Raw genomic sequence first — 23,257 nt, 5'->3', positions numbered from 1 at the left:
GTGTTTGTACAACAACAAAGAAGGAAACTCCGTCCGTAATGCATTCACACTGTGCATGAACTTCGAGAACAGTGGGAAAATACTGCTTTATTGTCAATTTTATTTGCGTTTTATTATGACTATGTAAAGAGCCAGGACGACAGAGTTTGGAGTTCAGAAAGCCCTTTCACTTTCTATGAGACGCCCAGTGCATTCACAGAGGGTTGTAGTTGGTGTGGAATTGTAGATCCTATTTTTTTCGGAAACGGGAAGAACTGAACGTTACCAAAACATTATCATGCAATACTTCAAGTTGCTTCAGCCTGGAGAACTACAATGTTGTATGCAGTAATGTGGTGCAACAGTGCTGAGGGCGAATAGCAGAATGATAATGTTGCTTGAGTTCGATGGGGGACACATCATTTCAGTGATCTATGGCACCAAGAACCCCAGATTTTGTCGATTTTGTCAGAGAGAGCAAAGGAATTGAAAGATTGGATTCCTAATATGGACAATGTCTTGGAAAAGTGCTATAAGATGTATATAAATAAGAGTAAAATATGGACAATGGAAAGTAGCTGAAATTTATTAGCCGATATTGGAAGAATTAATTAGGATATCAGGTGTCGAAATCTGGCACAGTGAACTGTACGTAGAATTTATTGTCTGCCCGCCACACTTCCTCCACGTGGTCAGCAGAATATGTATGATCAGTGTTTTTGGATTTGGTCTTCAACGTCACCTACTACAGTCAACTAGACTGTTTATATCAAGAGGCCGGCCGCTGTGGCCAAGCGGTCCTAGGCCTTTCAGTCCGGAACCACGCGGCTGCTACGGTCGCAGGTTCGAATCCTGCCTCGGGCATGGATGTGTGTGCTGTCCTTGGGTTAGTTAGGTTTACGTAGTTCTAAGGGACTGATTACCTCAGATCGTAAGTCCCATAGTGTTTAGAGCCATTTGAACCATTTATATCGAGAACTCGAAATTTATGGGAAAAGTTGATTAGAAGAAAGGATCAGTTCATGGCACATATTCTGAGACATCAAAGAATAGTCAGTTTCAAAAAGGAGATGATAGAACGGGCGAGGGGGTGGGGCATAAAACTGCAAAACGAGACAGAGACTTAGCTGCAGTAAGCAAAGTCGGTTGGCTGTAAGTTGTGTAGAGATGAAGAGGCTTGCACAGGATAGACTAGCTTGAACAGCTGCAGCAAAATTTCGTCTTGCGACTGAAGATCATATCAAGAAGTAAGGCGACGGCAAATTGTGACAAGCAAAATCTTTAGCTCGGCAATGTTATATGACCGCAATGCCTTCGTTTTCCGTGCTGCGTGATTTAACCTCACTGAAAACAAGGTCCACATGTTGCAGGCGATGACGCAGGAGCGGCGGCGCTACGGGTTCGTGCTGGAGCGCCAGTGCTCGCTGGCGAAGCACTACCTGCTGCACCACACGCAGGGCAAGCAGGCGCTGGAGGAGCGGCTGGACTCGTGGCAGGACGTGGCGCACTCCAGGGAGGCGCTGCCGGAGGGCGTCGAGGCCGTCCTCACCGCCAGGCTCCGACAGGTGAGTGCCGTGTACACAGGGGTAGATGGCGCAGGTGAGGACCAATGGACGCAAAGTGCATCGAAGCCGGAGCGCTGCCATAAGTTGGAGAAATGTTTTCAGAACGTCACCTGGCACATGCCTGTCTCAGAAGTTCAATCTATTTCTTTTTTTCTAAGGCGTATCGTTGTCTTTTGTATTCAAATTCTACCTTGTGACGACATCGTCGATATTTTTTCGGCCATCTACTTCCTACTTTTTTTTCTGTTTCTACCCTTCCAATTTGTGTTTGGTAGCTTATCTTCGGACGTCTTACTGTATTAGCAGCCTACATAAACCACCCCTACTTTAGAAGCCACACACGTTTTTCATACCACTCCAGTACTTCATGTTTCTTCTACTCCAATACCCGTTATCTGCATCAAATACGGAGGCAAGTAAAAAAAGAATACTTTTGTTCTTCATATGGGTAACCTAAGCTATTAATTAGCTAATGCTAGGGACATGGTCGGTTTCCGCTGTTATTGCATGAGTTTTAATCATTTTTATTTACTATTTACACGAATTGCCGTAGTTAACAAACCCATCAGAATGTAGGCATACTCTCATTATATCTACCAATATTCTCCATGGCAGGTGGAAGAAATAACACCAATGTACCCGACTGTAGTTAATAGACACAGCATAATCGCCCAAACGCGAATTTTAAAAATAATAGTTAATGAAATAAAGAATCGGTCATCGTTAACGCTATTAAGACATAAAGAAACACTCGTCCTCACTTTAGTGCTGCCTGAATGGGGCGGCGGGTGGAAAGTTTCATTATTTGTTTTTTTTTTTTTTTTTGTTTTTGCCGTTCTCAAACACAGGAAATGTTGGCAACCAGAAAGTGATTAGCAAAAAAGTGATGCCTGCAATTAAAGTTCACTGTGCCCACTCTAATGGAAAAATAAATTTATTGATCACTGAGGATTTAGGATACTGTCTGGGATTCATAGAAAATACAGTTAACTATAACAATTTTCACTATATTCTGAAAACGATAAAGCGTAAAATTCCAGATAAATATTTAACCAAGTGCTGCTACTATCAGCTATTGTACTATCAGAGCTGTTCAGAGTCTATTGCGTGGATCCTATTATCCCTAGATAACGAAACTGTTCAATAATCGTTATCGATGTAAATGTTCAAAGTGCATGCTCGCCAAAATTTGATGTTAATACTCATCAAACGCCACACTAGTAATGATAGAAGGTCTGACCTGCGCCGACACGTGAAAATACGACATACACAAACTGAGAATAAATCACTGGAGTCGTTCCGCAGTTAACAATTTACCACAATGCGAACTCGTTAAGTGCATACCAAGTTACGTAATATAGCATCCAAGGCTGTTCCTTCCAACTGCACAAAGCCGACGAGGCTGGCGACTCGGAGTGCGCACTGGTACGAATCTAGAAGGGAACTGGGCCTTGACTCTAGCTCGCAGCACTCTTATTTATATAGCCGTGGTGCGGACGGTTGAAGGCGCAGCCGACAACATTTGCCTTACTGACTAGCCATTGGGGATAGTAGAGCGCCACTTCAAGTTACTAAATAATTAATTGCTTCATTCCTGAAGGCCAATGATGCTCTCGATTTCATTGTGCTATCAGCAAGCAGGTAAGTATCTGCAATACAATTCTGATGTGGCTAGGTTAATTTCTTTTGGGGAGAAAGTTATTTTAGTTGAACTGCACGCAATAGATGAGCTCTGAACTTGCCCTTTGGAGAGACGCTACAGCTATAGCTTTACAGCTACCTTTTGGAAACTTCCCACATCTTTGTTATTATAGCATATCTCCTAAATCTTTTTACCATCACTCTCGACATGCTATTAACTTTCCAGATTATTTACATTACTTTTAAGGTATTGCGCAACATTCGTGACGTCACAGCTAGTTACAGCGGAATAGGCTGGCACACAATGGGAAGCATATGAATTCTATATGGCGTGAGTAGGCTGCTTCCCTACGTGACAAATTTATCAAAAGTAACGCAACACGAAAAGGTACATGACATGTAGCATTTAGCATGTCGGTGTTTCAAAATGATACCTTCTCCATGTCTCCATGTATCACAGGCAAGAGGTTAGTTCCGGCTGGAGTGGCCGAGCGGTTCTAGGCGCTACAGTCGGGAACCGCGCGACTGCTACGGTCGCAGGTTCGAATCCTGCCTGGGCATGAATGTGTGTGATGTACTTAGGTTAGTTAGATTTAAGTAGTTCTAAGTTCTAGGGGACTGATGACCTGAGAAGTTAAGTCCCATAGCGCTCAGAGCCATTTGAACCAAGAGGATAGTGGTCCTTATAACGTTCTTCACGGGAATACTGACCGCCTCATCTGTATGATAATATCTTGCGATCTACTACTTGGTGAGAGGAACGTCATATTTACAGCTGATCTCTTCTTGTATTGTGGATCTATTGGCAGTAGCTGAATGTGGCAGAAAAACCTGAGCCGACACTAAGAGCGGTGATCAGAAGCACACTGCGACACTACTGGCTGGTAAAACCTCTCCCTATCACTGTACTCGAGGACTACAAGAGAACATCCAATATTTTTAGTTGTAATTTGTCTTTTTTTTCATAAGCTTTAACTGCATAACGGTGAGGGCAACTATGGTAGCCTTTTCTCCACCTATTCCACAGCTGAAACAAAACTATTTCTTCGTTTTTTATTTTATTTATTATTTTTATTTTTTTATTATTTCATTTCTTGTAACTGAAAGTCTTTCCCCTACAATATTTCTATCAATTGATCTGGAAAATCTTATTCGACAATTTTCAGCACTGATCATGACATGAAAATGTCAGTCATATGTTTTAGTGTACGATCGAAAAATATGCTACTAATCTTTAGTATCCTTTAGCACTACATCTCAGATTCTTTGATTCTCTTCCTTTTCTGTCTTCCTACACTCCATCATTCACTGCAATTCAGTGCTGTTACCGCAACGTACATTCTGTGAAACTTCTTTCTTAATGGCTACATTTCATAGTCGTACAGATCTTTCAGCGAGTAATGCTCTTATAGCAAGTGCTAGGTTCCTTCTTACATCATCCGAACGTCTCTGTGATGCGCATTTTGCTTCCAAGATAGCAGAACTCCTTCACTTTATCTACCGCATACTCCCCAGTATTGATGATACATTTGTCACAAATCTCGTTTACGCTACTCTGCAAGTCATTTGTATCACCGTGATTAATTTTTAGTCAGTACTCTGTGGTTCAGAAAGCTATTCATTCAATTCAACAAGTCCTGTCATACTTCAGGACTTTCACAGACGATGGCGATGATACAGCGAAATCTACTGCTGCGAATCAGTAACAGGCCTCTGCGACATCTTGAAAAAGGGCACCTTTTTCTAATTAAAGTAGATAGATCATGATTTAGAGGATGTACATATTGATTCCGTCACAGCTTCCTACACATTTAGGAAAGTTCCAGAAAGGTACATTATCCGTATCGCTGTGAGAATTTTCAGCAGACAGTATAGGAATATTTTTCTTCTGGAGTTTCAGTCGAATGAATTCACATAAATCACTTCGGTGTAGCAGCTGTATCGCACATCTGATGGAATAGTTTGTGTCGGGTAGTAACGACAGGATGAATCTGATGGTCAACACTAACACAAACAAGTTATTAGGGAAACTAGATATTGGGGAAGCTTATGCAGAAAAAGTGCGATTTGGACAATACATTTTAATGAAGTGTTAAAAAAATTGTAAGATAATATTTACTATTAAAAGCAGTCTTGATCACGATTTATTTGTTAAGGTGACCGGTTTCGACCACTACTGTGGTCATCTTCAGACCATTGAGTAGGAACCTCTTTCTGCTGGAGAATCACTAGTGTAGTGATTTTCCAGCAAAAAGAGGTTCCTACTCAATGTTCTGAAGATGACCACAGTAGTGGTCGAAACAGGTCACCTTAATAAATAAATAGTGATCAAGACTGCTTTTCACAGTAAATATTTGTAACACATTGATCACTCTCACTTCGATAATGTATTCAAAAGTAATTTGTATGCAATTGTGGATGCAATGACTTGATCGCTTTGCTTGTTGACAGAAAAAAATTAGTCAACACGATGTGCAAAAAACGCGATACACTTGAATATGTTCTTAGGAAATGTCACTTAACGCAATAAACCATTTCAAATCTCTGTCACAATATGAATTATTGTTCGAATGTGTCTGAAAAGGTGTTACATCCTCGTATGTAATAGTAACTAAGCACTCATTTACTCACATATTTCAGTACAGTGACGAACGAAAATTATGGATTTCGAGGAGTAATTATGTTAAGATATTTATCCTTACGATTCTTTCTTGAATTAAATTTGCAGTTTCTGCTCAGATAATGACAGGAGACATTTTTAGTGATTTCTTGTCGGGATAGTCGAAACCTGTGTTGTGATTCTTCAATTTCTCCAGGCGTATTTTATGACGAAATAAATCTCGGGTGAACAGTCTGGTGTGAGTGTGCATAGGACACAATATTTCGGCAATCGACCACGTTGCCATTATCAGGTGCGCTGATGTACTGCACAATCGACCACGTTGCCATCAGCAGGTGCGCTGATGTACAGTACATCAGCGCACCTGATGATGGCAACGTGGTCGATTGCCGAAATATTGTGTCCTATGCACACTCATACCAGGCTGTTCACCCGAGATTTATTACGTCGAAACCTGTGTTGTTTAATCAGTTTCAAAACAAAAACCGCTTCAGTCGAATTATCTCATCCACATCAGCTCTGCAATATCCGACACTAACAAGGGAACCTCCCCATCGCACCCCCGTCAGGTTTAGTTATACGTTCTCACAGTGGATAGGACTTGAAAAACTGAACACACATCAATCGAGAAAACAGGAAGAAGTTGTATGGAACTATGAAAAAATGAGCAAAATATACAAACTGAGTAGTCCATGTGAAAGATATGCAACATCAAAGATAATGCGAGCACAGGAGCGCAGTGGTCCCGTGGTTAGCGTGAGCAGTAGCCGGCACGGTAGCTCAGCTTGTTCGGTCAGAGGGCTATCTGTCCTCTGTAATAAAAAAACTGAGTGCATGGATCAATAATGAACTTCAATGGGCGTCAGGGGACGTCCGCCAGGAACAATTGCAACGAACTAAAACGAACAAAATGCGATCACAAAAAAGGAGCTGCGGAACAAGAGGTCCTTGGTTCAAGTCTTCCCTCGAGTGAAAAGTTTAATTTTTTATTTTCAGTTTATACTACAAACTATTACATTTTCATCAGTTTTTTTGGGAGTGATTATCACATCCACAAGAAAACTTAAATCGGGCAAGGTAGAAGAATATTTTTACCCATTCGCCAAGTGTACAAGTTAGGTGGGTCGACAACATATTCCTGTCATGTGACGCACATACCCTCACCAGTGTCGTATACAATATATCAGACGTGTTTTCCTGTGGAGGAATCGGTTGACCTATGACCTTGCGATCAAATGTTTTCTGTTCCCATTGGAGAGCTACGTCCTTTCGTCTACTAACCGCTCGGTTTTGCGGTGCGTTGGCAAAACACAGACACTAAACTTATTACAGTGAACAGTGACGTCAATGAACGAACGGACAGATCATAACTTTGCGAAAATAAAAAAGGTAGCTGCTCACGCTCTCCTTGATGTTGCGTATCTCGCACGTGGACTACTCAGTTTGTATATTTTGCTTATTTTTTTCATAGTTCCACACAACTTCTTCCTATTTTCTCGATTGATCTTTGTTCAGTTTTTCAAGGCCTATCCACTGTGCCAACTTATAACTAAATCTGAGAGAGGTTCCCTTGTAAGGATTAATCGCCAGACATACTCTGACGCAGTGTTCCGAACTGACCGCAGGTGAGCTTCTGGCCAGAGGACAGTCCGGGAGGCACGGAGGACGACCGGCTGTCGCTGACGTCACAGCTGCGGAAGACCAAGTCGATGGACGCGTCGTGCCTCGACATGCGGTCCATCGGCGAGGCGGCCAGCCACAGCCCCATGAAGCCGCTGTCCAGGGCCAAGTCCGACTTCAACCTGGCCGCCTCCACGCACTCGCTAGAGCAAGGTAGGCCCCGTGGACTCAGTCGTAGGGTGTAAATAGCATCTGTAAACAGACAGACGTTCCTGAAAGATGTGGTTAAAAATGAGGAAGAACTATGTAGCTGTCATCTCTTCTGATATAAGTCTGTAAAAACTGTCTTGTCTGTTTGTCTTTGAACACGCTAATCTCTAAAACCAGCAGACGGATTCGTATGGGGTTTTAACGAGTAACTTCAGAGTAGCAAAGGGCACCGCATACATTATATTTCATCAAAATCGGATGACGAAAAGAATATACACTACTGGTCATTAAAATTCCTCCACCAAGAACAAATGCAGATGATAAACGGGTATTCATTGGACAGATATATTATACTAGATCTGACATGTGATTACATTTTCACGCAATTTGGGTGCATAGATCCTGAAAAATCAGTACCCAGAACAACCACTTCTGGCCGTAATAACGGCCTTGATACGCCTGGGCATTGAGTCAGACAGAACTTGGATGGAGTGTACAGGTACAGCAGTCCATGCAGCTTCAACACGATACCACAGTTCATCAAGAGTAGTGAGTGGCGTATTGTGACGAGCCAGTTGCTCGGCCACCACTGACCAGAAGTTTTCAGTTGGTGATAGATCGAGAATGTGCTGGCCAGGGCAGTCGAACATTTTGTGTATCCAGAAAGGCCCGACCAGGACCTGCAACATGCGGTCGTGCATTATCCTGCTGAAATGTAGGTTTTCGCAGGGATCGAGTGAAGGGTAGAGCGACGGGTCGTAACATATCTGAAATGTAACGTCCACAGTTCAAGATGCCGTTAATGCGAACAAGAGGGGACCAAGACGTGTAAGCAATGGCACCCCATACCATCAGGCCGGGTCACAAATACAGGCTTCCAATGTGCGTTCACTGCGATGTCGCCAAACACGGATGCGACCATCATGATGCTGTAAACAGAACCTGGATTCATCCGAAAAAATGATGTTTTGCCATTCGTGCACCCAGGTTGGTCGTTGAGTACACCATCGCAGGCACTCCTGTCTGTGATGCAGCGTCAAGGGTAACCGCAGCCATGGTCTCCGAGCTGGTAGTCCGTGCTGCTGCAAACGTCGTCGAACTATTCGTGCAGATGGACGTTAACTTGCAAACGTCCCCATCTGCTGACTCAGGGATCGAGACATAGCTGCACGACCCGTTACGGCTATGCGGTTAAGTTGCCTGTCATCTCGACTGCTAGTGATACGAGGCCATTGGCATCCAGCACGGCGTTCCGTATTACTCTCATGAACCCACCGATTCCATATTCTGCTAACAGTCATTGGCTCTCGACCAACGCGAGCAGAAATGTCGCGATACGATAAGCCGCAATCGCGATAAGCTACAATCCGACCTTCATCAAAGTCGGAAACGTGGTGGTACGCATTTCTTCTCCTTACAACAGGCATCACAACAATGTTTCATCAGGCAACTCCGGTCAAGTGCTGTTTGTGTATGAGAAATCGGTTGGAAACTTTCCTCGTGTCAGCATGTTGTAGGTGTCGCCACCGGCGCCAACATTGTGTGAATGCTTTGAAAAGCTAATCATATGCATATTACAGCATCTTCTTCCTGTCGGTTATATTTGACGCCTGTAGCACGTCATCTTCGGGGTGTAGCAATTTTAATGGCCAGTAGTGTATATTCATACGTATTCCAAAAGTATTTGTGTGTATGTATGTCCCAGATCTGCACCAAAACATTTGGACCAATGTCAACCAAAGTTACTGTCTGGAAAGAATCACTATGAGAATAAGAATCACCTAACAGTCAAAGGGATGGCGGCGAAAAAGAAGTAAAGGCCACGATGCACGAATACTCAGATTTTATTCAATCCAGTATTTCAGAACGAGAGCACTTATTGAATTACAACAAATTTTGCACATAATTTTAATTTTTCAAGAAACTTTTTCTCGCTCACAACATGCACAAAATGATGAGAGAAAAACACTATCGCTAATTTTCGTTTTCCATGCAGTAAAACTGTCGCATCAGGTATACTGTCATGGTGTTTACATTTATTGCTTCGTTTGTACTAACTATAATCGCAACTCATTTGGCACACAATATCCACGTATCCTGCTGAATGTGCCTACAAAATTATATCATTTTACGATACATAATTCAGGAGGTATGAGGGAAGGAGAAGATGGACAGAGAGCGAGAGGGGGAAACGGAGATAGAAAAGGAAGATGAGGAGAGGACACAGGAAGGGGGAGAAGTAGATGGAGAGAGCGAAGGAGGGAAAGGAGATGGACAGAGAGAGTGGAAAGAGGATGTGGACTGAGAGATGAACCAATAAAATTGCAAGAAATACATACCGAAGCAACACGGGGTACTCAGCCACATACATGTAGCAGTGTCATAATTGATTGTTATGCTACACGCACGTACTGGAACATTGGAGGAAAGTGTGCTTTTCAATCTCAGAAACCCCTTAGGCACGGTATCAAAATATAACCGTCTCGGTTATTCAAATTAACGCTGGTTTTTGGGTTCATCATCATGTTTAGTAGAACTGGTTGTCGACTTTGGGAATTTAGAAGAGGGTGAATATATGATTTTAGTTCAATTTTCTGCCTTAACCTGATCGAAAGAAGGTCTTCCGTCTATTTATTAATTTTGTCTGCGTGTCATTCACAGACAACTTCTGTATCTCGGTTAAATAAATATGACGATGAATATATACGTCTTAAACAGAAATATTGATACTGAAGAACGGATTTGAAGAATCTGTAGAATTCGCAGTCTTCATCAGATGTTAAGAAACAGCGGTGAAGAGGACGTGTAATCGTAGATATTGCGTATTCTTCCCGTCGTTATCTGATCGAAGCTGTAAAGCTGAATCGTTCCTCCCTTCAGATAAATTATAATGTGTCTACGACTACCGTTCTGCTGTTGAATTAGATATCAAACGGGGGGGGGGGGGGGGGGAGTGCATACTCTTGCCGGTCGCAGTGGTCTCGCGGTTCTAGGCGCTCAGTCCGGAGCCGCGCGACTTCTACGGTCGCAGGTTCGAATCCTGCTTCGGGCATGGATGTGTGTGATGTCCTTAGGTTAGTTAGGTTTAAATGGTTCTAAGTTCTAGGGGACTGATGACCACAGATGTTAAGTCCCATAGTGCTCAGAGCCATTTGAACCATTTTTGGAGTGTCTACTCCAAATTACTTGAGTTCAAGATGATTTGAACTAGTTCAAATTACTTAAGCCAAAAGCAATTCGATTAATTTCACGTTTAGTGCATAATTAGCGATGTAGTAGTTAAAAGTTAATAATAATAGCAATATTGATCGACATGATAATGGACAAAACAATCGTTTCTAATGGGCATGATATAAAACAATCGATGCAAATGAAAAAGCTGGCTTCCTCTCTTAGCCATAGCTTTAACCAACACCCATAATTTACAGAAAACCAGAATTGAAAAGAAGGTAAAATTTAGAAAGCAAGCAGGTGAGGTAAATGCCAAGTGCAAACACAAATCGGCACACATTGTCCGTTTGGTAATATCGGACACCGGCGTTGTCCCAAAACTGATTGAATGGCCCACAGCACCTAAAATGGCACCCTTCGCTCAGTTGAAAACCGCCAAACAGATTTTCGGTTTCTTGTACAATATAATTAATCTAATGATAACTTGTTGTTAAAACCCTCGGTATTATATCAATACCATGAAAAATTAGTGAAGAAATAATAATAATAATAAGGAAAATGGAGGAAGAGTATTTCAGATAGAGGCCTTGGCATATGGTAAGTGAGAATTAAAGCTAGATGCTCAAAATCATAACTTCAAAACATCTGTAGAAAACGCAAAGGTAGTGATATACTGAGGAAAACTACATATGCGTTCAGAAATAGCGATAGTAAAGAAAATAATTTAAAAAGTAAGTCATTTTAACTGCCTGAGCTGATAAATTTGTTTTGATTATAATAAAGATATAAAGAATAAGACAATAAAATTTCATCATTTCTGAGAAACAACAAAAAAACATTAAACAAAAAGACAAGCAAAGAAACACATGTGGAATTCTGTGACATAAGTCAAGTAGTTACGTCAGAAATAAAATCCAAAAGATTAGTTAAAGGGTGTAAAGCAGAAGATCAGTTAAGAAACGAAGGTATTAGAAATGAGCTTAAAATATTTCAATAACTGATAAAAAAAAGAACTCCTCACATATAAGTAGAAATGGCAGGAACATGTAAACGGAATGCAACAAGACAGATCCATAGCAGTAAGTAACTCTGCTTGTTACGTTTTCAACACTAAACCGCTGAATCGATTTTGATGGAATTTGACTTGGAGGTAACTTGAACGCCGACGAAGAACGCCGGCTACTTTATAAATTGTGTAGTACACGATATTTATTGATTTGAAGAATGTGACGTGAAGTATGGAACAGTAATTACTTTCTGAAAAAGCAATTTACTCTTTTGAAATTTATCATATCTGAGAAAATACCTAATTGTTTGATATGTTCTATATTAATATGATTCTCTGTGATGAATACAGTCCTTATACAATCCTCATCGTCTTTAATTCATACTTCCATGCTAATATCAGTCACATGCCCGTAGCACTTTGACCGCTGAGTGTCATGCGATCCTTGTAGCTTTTGAAACCCTTGACGACACATTAAGTCGGCTTCGTTTATAAGCTGTACGACAAATACAGAAACATCGTGCGGTTACACGTACAATTTGGGAGGCTTTCAGTGAGGTTGGTAGACGGACACAGTCGCTGGTAACAGACAGACACGTTGGGACAGCTGACTTTGCTGAACTGAACAACAAGTTATGTACCGGTACTTTCTGCTGTTTAACGTCTTATTTTAGTATCTTCATGATGAGTCATAACAACAAAACTACTGGCAGCTCTTGCTTTATGGTTAGCATTTGCGACCTTCGCTCACAGAGCCCCGGGTTCCATTCCCGACAGGGTCGTACTCAATTCAGGACTGCGTGTGTCTGTTGTTGTCATCATCACGTTAACATCATCGACTCGCAAGTGGTAGAAGTGCCGTCAAATAAACAGACTTGCATTTGCATACGGAACATCTCGAACAGCGTCTCCCAGCCAATAAGACCATCAGCACGTTTCATTTCATTTTACTGATACGCGAGTGGAGCTAAGGGGAACAGCTAGTATTCGATAAATCTTTGCAATATATACACAGAGCTGTTAGTGAAGTAGGTCGGCCAATGAAACAATGGAGTTGATTGAAATTTCCAGACAGATTAAAACTGTGTGCCGGACCGAGGCTCGAACTCGGGACCTTCGCCTTTCGCGGGCAGGTGCTCTACCAACTGAGTTACCCAAGCACGACTCACGACCCGTCCCTACAGAAGCACTATGCGAACGAGTCTCGGTCCGGCACACGGTTTTAATCTGCCCGGAAGTTTTATATCAGCGCACACTCCGCTTCAGAGTGAAAATCTCATTCTGGAATGGAGCTAAGTGGCTGAAGCTGTAACAGGTTCCTCGAACCTAATCCGAGATTGTAAGTAATGATGATGACGATAATAATGATGAAATAGGCGATAAGTGACAGAAAAAAATCAACACGACATCGACTGTATATCTAACCCTGCACCTGCGGTTCCCCAGTCTGTCAGTCACCCACGAAGCTGATGAGCCATTCAGCATTCGCGATTGGAAAAGGAAAGAAGAGTAATCGCGCTGGTGCATGAAGCACCCTCCATCACATACCGGCGTGAATAGATGTAGATTTGGATGCAGAGACAGGGCGAGGTAATACAGTGCCTACCTTTTTATTCACAGATCCGGAGCCGCGACCCAAGTCTATGGCGGTGGCGTCTGGCTGGGACAACCAGCTGGCGCGGGCGCTCTACGCCTACCTCTCCAGCGGCGACAACCAGCTCAGCTTCCTGGAGGGAGATCTCATCGCCCTCATAGGTGAGAGTGCCTCAGCTCCGGCGCCACAGTCCCACCAATAGATGATAAATATACTTAACCTTCTTCTTGGGTATTATGTCTCTTACAACACAGAGCTAATGCTCTCCACTTTCCTCTACCCTGTACTTCTTCCTTAATCTGCTGCTAACTTCGTGCTCTTTTGTGTAATTCGGCAGTCCTCCTTCCTGTCCGCCTCATCCCACACTGTCACAAATTGTTTGTCACTAGCAACTTCTTTGTAGTATATGTCGCAGCCGTTTTCCTGCCTCATTGCCATTACTTTTCTCTGCGCTCCTTTTCTTTGGAGTACTTCTTCATTCATCATTCTGCCAATCTATTTCACTTTTACCATTTTTTTTCCACAACTGCATTTCTAACCTATTCAGATACACAGTCCAGTCGCATTGATCTGACAACCGCCTATGTCGCACTTCAGTGTGCAATAACCACTCAAAGAGGGTATTTGGCAACTCTATCAGTGAAGGGTACATGAAGCGTATCCGTGGACACTGTAGACTCGTCATGATACGCAAAAGGAGCGATTAATCTGACTTCCAAAAGGGATGATCATTGGCTTTCGGGACAAGGGTGGAAGCATTTCCGCAATGGCTAAGTTTGTAAGTTGTTCGCGTGCCGCCGTGGCTAAAGTATACCGTGCACGGCAAAATGGCGCTATCCAAACTCCTTGCCGAGCTAGTTATGGAGCACCACAGGCCATAGATGAAGGGGGCGAACGACGGCTGCGGAAATGTGTATAGGCGAATAGCAACTGACCGCCCAGATGAAATCCATGGAGCTACCAGCAGTCTGAAAACAAACACCTTGCAACAATCGTTGGAAGGGTCCAGGCCGGTGATGGAAGCATTATGCTCTGGGGAATGTTTTCGTGGCGTTACCTGTGTGATCTCGTCATTCTGGAAGACACAGTGGATCAACAAGCTGCGTAACTATCGTTGGTGACCTTGTCTACCCCTACATGCATTTTTTTTTTGTCAAAAGGACAATGCAATGTGTCAGTTCTCAGTACACGCGCGCGGTTCAAAGAGCACCATGGATGAGTTTACCGTTCTCCCCTGGCCACCAAACTTCCTGGATTTAAACACAGTCGAGAATCTGTGGGACCACCTCTGTCAGGTTGTTCGTACCATTTATCCTCTGCTGAGAAAATCTAGCGCACCTAGCCACGACACTGACGTCGATATGGCACCACATTTCTGTCGAGTCCTTCCAGAACCTCACTCTCTCTCTCTCTTCCTGCAAGTCTGGCAGCGGTTCACGCTGGTTATTCAAGCTTTTGATTGGTGGTCACATTAATATGGCTGGACAGTGTCTTTTCCTTCTTTCTTTTTTACTGTCCAATACTCGAAGGTACAGTTTAAAAATCGCTATTACCTATCGACAGTCTACCTCCTTATATCCTCCACATAGCTTCCATTATCTGTCGCCTAACTTCCTGTGAAGCGCTTCAAAGATTTCACTCATTCCAAAGTCTATCCTGTCAATGATATTCCAACGGAACCTTCAAGTTTCCTAATTTTCACCACTCCGGTCTTTCCTCTGTTATTCCCGGCAGGTGAACGGAACAAGGGCTGGCAGTTCGGCGAGAACCTGCGGACGCAGTGCACCGGCTGGTTCCCGCTGGCCTACACAGAACTGCTGTTGGACGGCGTGGACAGGTAGGCAGCGCGTCTCCAGAGCTCTCCCACCCAACGCTATACTTTGAGTGACATTTCAAACTGTTCTGAGGTCAGTGCACAACAGTTAAATTTGCAGAGAGCGTTCTGTAAACCAGATAAAGTACAACAGATTAACCCAGTTACAGTGTCTGCAGATATGTAGCAGTTTTTCAAAAGGTAATTAATTTACAAATGAAGATGGGAAGAGTGTATGTCTCTACATACAATTAGTGCCTGCAGCTAGTTAAAAATGCATGCTTTTAATCCAAGCACAAATAAGAAAAATTGCAAAATTCCACTAGAGTCTTTATCAGATTCCAGTTACCCAAATCTACGTTGTATCAAAATCATCTTAAATATTTGTAATATTTAACCTAGAAAAAAAACCTGAAAAATTACAAAAACATCAGCCGTTTCTAAATTTTTTTGAGATAATTTTCTATTTAATGAACAGCAAATTTCAAAATTTTACTCACCTAAATATTTCAGTGAGTGACTCATAAGACAGCAAGGTAGATTAGATTAGATTTACTTTCATCCCAACTGATCCGTAGTGAGGAGGTCCTCCAGGAACATGTCAGAAAAACATTACTACATGACAAATATTTACAACTGAAACAAATAAGCTAATGTACCTTCCACAGGTCCCAAGTGGAAAGATCGTCATTTTTTTAATGAACACTATGTGGAAGAATCATTTTACAAACACTAATGCACTGAATTTAAAATAAAAAAGTTTTTTTTTATTTATAAGCTAATAGAGACTTAGAGAAAGCTTTTGACAATGTTGACTGGAATTCTCTCTTTCAAATTCTGAAGGTGGCAGGGGTAAAATACAAGGAGCGAAAGGCTATTTACAATTTGTACAGAAACCATATGGCAGTTATAAGAGTCGAGGGACATGAAAGGGAAGCAGTGGTTGGGAAGGGAGTGAGACAGGGTTGTAGCCTCTCCCCAATGTTATTCAATATGTATACTAAGCAAGCAGTGAAGGAAACAAAAGAAAAATTCGGAGTAGGTATTAAAGCCCATGGAGAAGAAATAAAAACTTTGAGGTTCGCCGATGACATAGTAATTCTGTCAGAGACAGCAAAGGACTTGGAAGAACAGTTGAACGGAATGGATAGTGTCTTGAAAGGAGGATATAAGACGACCATCAACAAAAGCAAAACGAGGATAATGGAATGTAGTCGAATTAAGTCGGGTGATGCTGAGGGAATTAGGTTAGGAAGTGAGACACTTAAAGTAGTAAAGGAGTTTTGCTATTTGGAGAGCAAAATAACTGATGATGGTCGAAGTAGAGAGGATATAAAATGTAGACTGGCAATGGCAAGGAAAGCGTTTCTGAAGAAGAGAAGTTTGTTAACATCGAGTATAGATTTAAGTGTCAGGAAGTCATTTCTGAAAGTATTTGTATGGAGTGTAGCCATGTATGGAAGTGAATCATGGACGATAAATAGTTTGGACAAGAAGAGAATAGAAGCTTTCGAAATGTGGTGCTACAGAAGAATACTGAAGATAAGGTGGATAGATCACGTAACTAATGAGGAGGTATTGAATAGGATTGGGGAGAAGAGAAGATTGTGGCACAACTTGACGAGAAGAAGGGATCGATTGGTAGGACATATTCTGAGGCATCAAGGGATCACCAATTTAGTATTGGAGGGCAGCGTGGAGGGTAAAAATTGTAGAGGGAGACCAAGAGATGACTACACTAAGCAGATTCAGAAGGATGTAGGTTGCAGTAGGTACTGGGAGATGAAGAAGCTTGCACAGGATAGAGTAGCATGGAGAGCTGCATCAAACCAGTCTCAGGACTGAAGACCACAACAACAACAACAAGCTAATAAACATGTAACAGAACTACTGTAATACTTATTTACAATGAACCACTGAAATGGTGCAGAAGTTAGATTGTACTTACACACACACACACACACACACACACACACACACACACACACTTATTACAATGAACACATTACTGAACTGAAATGGTGCAGAAAATCAGTTGGTTCTACTGAGAAATTCAACAATGGAGTAGAAGGAGTTCACCACCAGTAAATACTTTAGGCTTCTCTTAAACCTTTTGGTTTTGGTCAAGCCACTTGACAAAATATCTTGAATTTCGTATTCCCGAATTTTACAAAATACTCCACGAAGGGATGTAAACAAAGAACAATGTTCTGTATGCTAGGCGGTCACACTCGTTTCCAACGAACTGCACTGTGCATGTGTAGAATTCGGCGGACCTACAATGGCGCCGCCTCTAGCTGTAGCATAAATGGATAACATTGTCTTGTGATTCTTCCAAGTATTTCCATTGACTTGGTCCTGTATTGTTTACCAGGTACCTTATCATTATTTCTTGGATTGTGGTGAAAGACTTTTGGTCTTCGATGCACTGAGCAGTCATTTATCGTGTAAAATGATTCTCGGAAACACCGTACACTATGCTTGCTAGTGTTTCTGCAGCAGTATCTCTGAGTCCCATTGCGGGCCGGCCGCTGTGGTAGACCGTTTCTAGGCGCTCCGGAACCACGCGGCTGCTACGACCGCTGGAGACTGACGACTTCAGATATTAAGTCCTATAGTGCTTAGAGCCATTTGAACAATTTTTGAAGTCCCATTGCTTATTTTGTATTCAGAATATTGAACATTATGGTTTGGTATAAATACAACGGTGGTAATGAACTGGAAACAAATTATAGGGTTAGTTGCAATTTTATTTTCAAGTTGTTTGCTGCTACTTGCTCTTTTTATGTGACTTGTGGCATTTGGAACTGCTGTAACGTTATAGTCAATATTTATTCAGTATATTATAGTTTCCATCCAGTTGCCCATTCCCGCTACGTTGTACTGCTGGCTGTTTTCATATGTTATGTGGAACTTGGTATACCTATATTACATTTTCCCCATCATCATCATCAGCAGCAGCAAAGTCAACGTCCACACTCAGTCTCGTCAGATTGTGCAGGAAGTGTCCGAGATCAATTACATTGCTCGTATTTGCGGATTTACTGCTAATTTTTTGGTCCAATGTCAATTCTGGTATAATCATTTATGGGAATTTGCGCTCTACATGTCAGCAGCCGATATTCTAGTATTATGTAGGACACACATCGTCGCGTTTTTATAAATCTACGAAGTTTTCAATTTTTAAACTTAAGAGCCACCTATGCTTCTGGGCCTTTGAGTTACATGCTTGAAGCTCGGCATCTGTTGCAACATATACAGTCAAGAATAAATTTTGACTCTGCGCTTGACTGTGCACTAATTTGAAACTTTCCGGCACATTAAAACTGTGCACCTGACGGAGACTCGAAGCTGGGACCTCTGCCATTCGCGGGCAATTGCTGAACCGACTCAGCTTTCCAAGCAAGACTCACGACCCATCCTCACTGCTTTACTAAAGCCAGTTCATCACCTCCTACCTTCCAGGTATTACAGAAATTCTTCTGAAACACTTGAGTACTAGCACTCCTGGAAGTAGAACTGTCATAAATGTCAGTCTTTCCTCTCTTTCTCTCACCGTCGTTTTCTTTCTTTTCGCGACACGGGTTTGTCTAATAGTAGCTAAGATATTGAAGTGAGATTGAAATGAGGACTTCGTCAAAAACTATAACTCACTTCCGTGTCTTGCCGTTCCGAGTCCAGCATCGAGTTACACATCGAAAAATACTGTCTGGTTAATACGACTGGAGGAAGAAAAACTGTAACTATACACATTTTTGAATGATTTATTTTGCTATAATTAGTTTCTGGCCTATGCGTACCATTGGAAGGCAGTGATGATTTCTCGTACAATCTTTTTCTTGAGGAAAAGTTTTACTTCATACAGGGTGTTCGGAAATTCTAGTTTCAGACTTCTAGGACTTGTAGAGGGGTGTGGGCAGATAATACTTCGAACTGGAACCCATACGCGGAAACGTACCGTTTCCGTGATACAACCATTTTTTTGACAATGCGACCGCATTTTTATGTAACTGATTAGGTATGACGCAATGCATCACTTGTTTTACAATTCCATTTATTAATAGCCAAAGAAATTGCTCGTGTTATCGTCGACGGATTCTCTGCAACGCAGTGCTCTACGGCCTCTTCCAATTCAGATGTGCGGGTTCTCCTTGGAGCACTACAGTCAAGCCTGCTGAAGCTGAAGGTACCCTTTTCTCGAAGACCCTGCGTAATTGTGGCGGAGAGGGTTTGACGTGGAGTCGGACGTTGTGGAGAACGAAGAGCAGCTTTCCCATTAACATGAGATTTGCTGTTCAGAGGAGTCATGTCGGTGTACTCTGGAAACATGTTCCTCTAACACTCACAGACACATGAATGAGGCTCGAACCAAGTCAGAGAGGTAGGACAAAAGTAAAATTGCTACAGCCAATCCGACGTAACAACTCATCATAACTAGCCTGTTTCGTAACTACCTAGGAAATACTGTTGTCAAACGGCTGTAGCACGAAAACGGCACGTTTCCGGACAGGGGTTCGTACTCACAATATTATATACCCACTCCTCTCTACAAGTCCTTGAAGTTTCCGAACATCCTGTATACATCGTGATTCAGTTGCCCCAAGCTATTGGCTTTATACAACCCGCAATGGCTTCAAATGCCACGAGCAAATTTTCAAATTCTCTGGCTCGCTCCGCGGGTACTGTTGGTCCTATAGGGAAAATGAACAGGGCTTTTCTTTACGAAATTTAATGAAGTTAAATTTTGTCTGGGATACGCTTACGCTAGAGGCCACAGTATTCGAATTATTCAAGAAGAACCTACGAAGGTAACCTTCAAACGCGTTGTTCTTGAATAACTCGAAAACCGTGCCCTCCAGCGAAAACATAACCCGGTACAAAATTTAAGCACATTAAGTTTGCTACAAAATGTTCCAATTCATTTTTTCTGTGCGACTAACAATTTGCACCTAGCGAGAGAGACGATACGAAAATTGGCGTGTGATGTTTGCAGGTGTTGCGGGTTGCATAAAAATGTAGGCAGGCACAACTCAATACCCCTATATAACAGCATTGAGACCCGTTTCATTGATATGATATACATCAGCAAAGAACTTGATTTCCATCAGAAATCGAGACACAGAAAGAGAATCATGACTGGCAGGTGACAAGTGTTGAAACAAGTAAAGCAACTACTCAATTTCGTATGCTGTAGACTGAGCATAGTACACTACTGGCCATTAAAATTGCTACACCAAGAAGAAATTCAGATCATAAACGGGTATTCATTTGACAAATGTATTATACTAGAAGTGACATGTGATTACATTTACACTCAATTTGGGTGGATAGATTCTAAGAAATCAGTACCGAGAACAACCATCTCTGGCCGTAATAACGGCGTTGATACGCCTGGGCATTGAGTCAGAGCTTGAATGGCGTGTACAGGTACACCTGACCATGCAGCTTTATACACGATACCACAGTTCATCAAGAGTAGTGACTGGCGTATTGTGACAAGCCAGTTGCTCGGCCACCATTGACCAGACGTTTTCACTTGGCGAGAGATATGGAGAATGCGCTGGCCAGAGCAGTAGTCGAACATTTTGTGTATCCAGAAAGGCCCGTGTAGGACCTGAAACATGCGGTCGTGCATTAGCCTGCCGAAATGTAGGGTTTCATAGGGATTGAATGAAGGGTAGAGTCACGGATCGTAACACATCTGAAATGTAACGTCCATTGTTCAAATTGCCGTCAGTGCGAACTAGATGAAACCGAGACGTGAAACCAATGGCACCCCATACCATCACACCGGGTGATACGCCAGTATGGCGATGACGAATACGCGCTTCCAATGTGCGTTCACCGCAATGTCGCCAAACACGGATGCGACCATCATGGTGCTGTAATCAGAATCTGGATTCATCCGAAAAAGTGACGTTTTGCCATTCGTGCACCCAGGTTCGTCGTTGAGTACACCATCGCACGCACTCCTTTCTGTGATGCAATTTCAAGGGTAACCGCAGCCATGGTCTCCGAGCTGATAGTCCATGCTGCTGCAACCGTTGTCGAACTGTTCGTGGAGATGGTTGTTGTCTTACAAACGTGCCCATCTGTTGACTCAGGGATCGGGACGTGGCTGCATTATCCGTTACAGCCATGCGGATAAGATGCCTGTCATCTCGACTGCTAGTTACACGAGGCCGTTGGGATCCAGCACGGCGTTCCGTATTGCCCTCCTGAACCTACTGATTCCATATTCCGCTAACAGTCATTGGATCTCGACCAACGCGAGCGGAAATGTCGCGATACGATAAACTGCAATCGCGATAGGCTACAATCCGACCTTTATCAAAGTCGGAAACGTGATGGTATGCATTTCAGCTCCTTACTCGAGGCATCACAGCAACGTTTCAGTAGGCAACACGGGTCAACTGCTGTTTGTGTATGAGAAATCGGTTGGAAACTTTCCTCATGTCAGCACGTTGTAGGTGTCGCCACCGGCGGCAACCTTGAGTGAATCCTCTGAATAGTTAATCATTTTCATATCACAGCATCTTCTCCCTGTCGGTTAAATTTCGCGTCTGTAGCACGTCATCTGCGTCATGTAGCAATTTCAATGACCAGTAGTGTATAAGTAATTAAATGCATTGCTTTGTTGAGTATTAACGATATTAACGTGTGTCATATACCCACAGCTCCCCTAAGTAGTTCTGTTATGACGAGTGATGGAGAGTAAGCAAGCTGTTATATGTGCATACGTGCGATACAGTCAGGCGTCCCCCACATGTCTGTTCATGCTGCCACAGCTTGGGGTGTGTGACCCCTTTCCCCTCCTCATCCTCCTCGACCCCCTCGTCACCCTTCTCCCCCCCCTCCCCCCCTTCCCGGCCAACACTGCCCCAAAGCATGACGCCGCAGCACACGCGGTGTCGCTGCCTAGTGGCGGTGCGTGCAGAGGGGCTCGGGGAGAAACGTGCATCTCATCATCATGGTATTCGAGTAGCTGTTTTTATATAACGTGTACATTATTCAACAAATTTAGTACTTTTTGCACATGGTTTACGTTCACTGTGTAATAGAAGATGCTCCAATCGTTGCTTCACTCTCTCAGGGGCCTTTTTTCCCTCTATTTTCTAAGGTAGCCTATTTTCTTCCTTACGCTCAAGCTGTCTCCATTCTAAATTTCACTGAAATTGGTTCAGCGGTTTAGTCCTGAAAACGCAACAGAGATACTATTCCATTCAATAATATTACTATGAAAGTATGGATTAAATGCGTTGAGGGTTGTATACGCATCGTACTGATTATTTTAAATCGTATTATGTAAACCATGTTATCAACCAGTAAAAACATTTTCAAAAATATGGTTAAGTTCATAGATAAAAGAGTAAACAGCTATTTCAAAAAGTAAATATTTCTTCTGATTCGCCTTATATTCGCCCTAACCGCCGTCTGCTTCACGTCTGCTGTGCAGCGAGCTACCTTAATTTAAGTATTAACTGTATTTTTCTTACTTGTCACTTCTTCTTCTGCGTGTTTTTGCTTTTAGGAAGCTTTAATAGTCGAGTGCTATTAAGTGTTCCATAGATCTCGTGTTTGTTTTGAATACAGTCAGAGAGTCCCTTTAGTCAGCCATAGTGCTAGTAGTGCTAGTGTTTGTTTTGAATACAGTCCAGAGACAGGTAGTGCTATTTTCCTTGTTTTCTACAAGGAGTGGTTAGCAATCACACTTTAGTCAATAATCAACCGCCTTTAGTGAATTAGCAGTCTATTTAAAAGTTTATTAACACTCTATAGTAAATTGACTTCTTAGGATGGATAGGATGTGTGGCTGCTGTGTACGGACGCAGGAGGAGCTGGCCACTCTTCGCGAACAGCTGAGCGTGTTGAAGGCCGCGGTCAGCCGTCTTCAGGCTGCTGCCTCGGAGTGTAGCGGCAGTGGGGAGTCTGGTGCGTCGCAAGGTACACCCCAGGTGTTACATGCTTCACCCACTGTCCCTGCTGTCGAGACATCTTCGCGGGTAGCGGGCGCGGTTGGGCCACCCTCTCCCCAAGG

At 42.7% G+C, this 23,257-nt stretch overlaps 1 protein-coding gene across 1 annotated transcript in view; it reads left to right on the top strand.

Moving 5' to 3' along the window:
• The window catches only part of LOC126336803 (brain-specific angiogenesis inhibitor 1-associated protein 2), a 555,994-nt gene that overhangs the window by 473,631 nt on the left and 59,106 nt on the right, over positions 1-23,257 (top strand). The window contains exons 7-10 of the mRNA XM_050000840.1: positions 1,350-1,544; positions 7,431-7,638; positions 13,433-13,567; positions 15,141-15,243. Coding sequence (XP_049856797.1) covers positions 1,350-1,544; positions 7,431-7,638; positions 13,433-13,567; positions 15,141-15,243 — 641 coding nt within the window. The remainder of the gene's footprint in view (positions 1-1,349; positions 1,545-7,430; positions 7,639-13,432; positions 13,568-15,140; positions 15,244-23,257) is intronic.

Source organism: Schistocerca gregaria, chromosome 2, assembly GCF_023897955.1.
Source record: "Schistocerca gregaria isolate iqSchGreg1 chromosome 2, iqSchGreg1.2, whole genome shotgun sequence".
Classification (NCBI taxonomy): Eukaryota; Metazoa; Arthropoda; class Insecta; order Orthoptera; family Acrididae; genus Schistocerca; species Schistocerca gregaria.
Note: the sequence above shows the minus strand (reverse complement) of the source record. Positions and strands in the feature narration are given on the sequence as shown.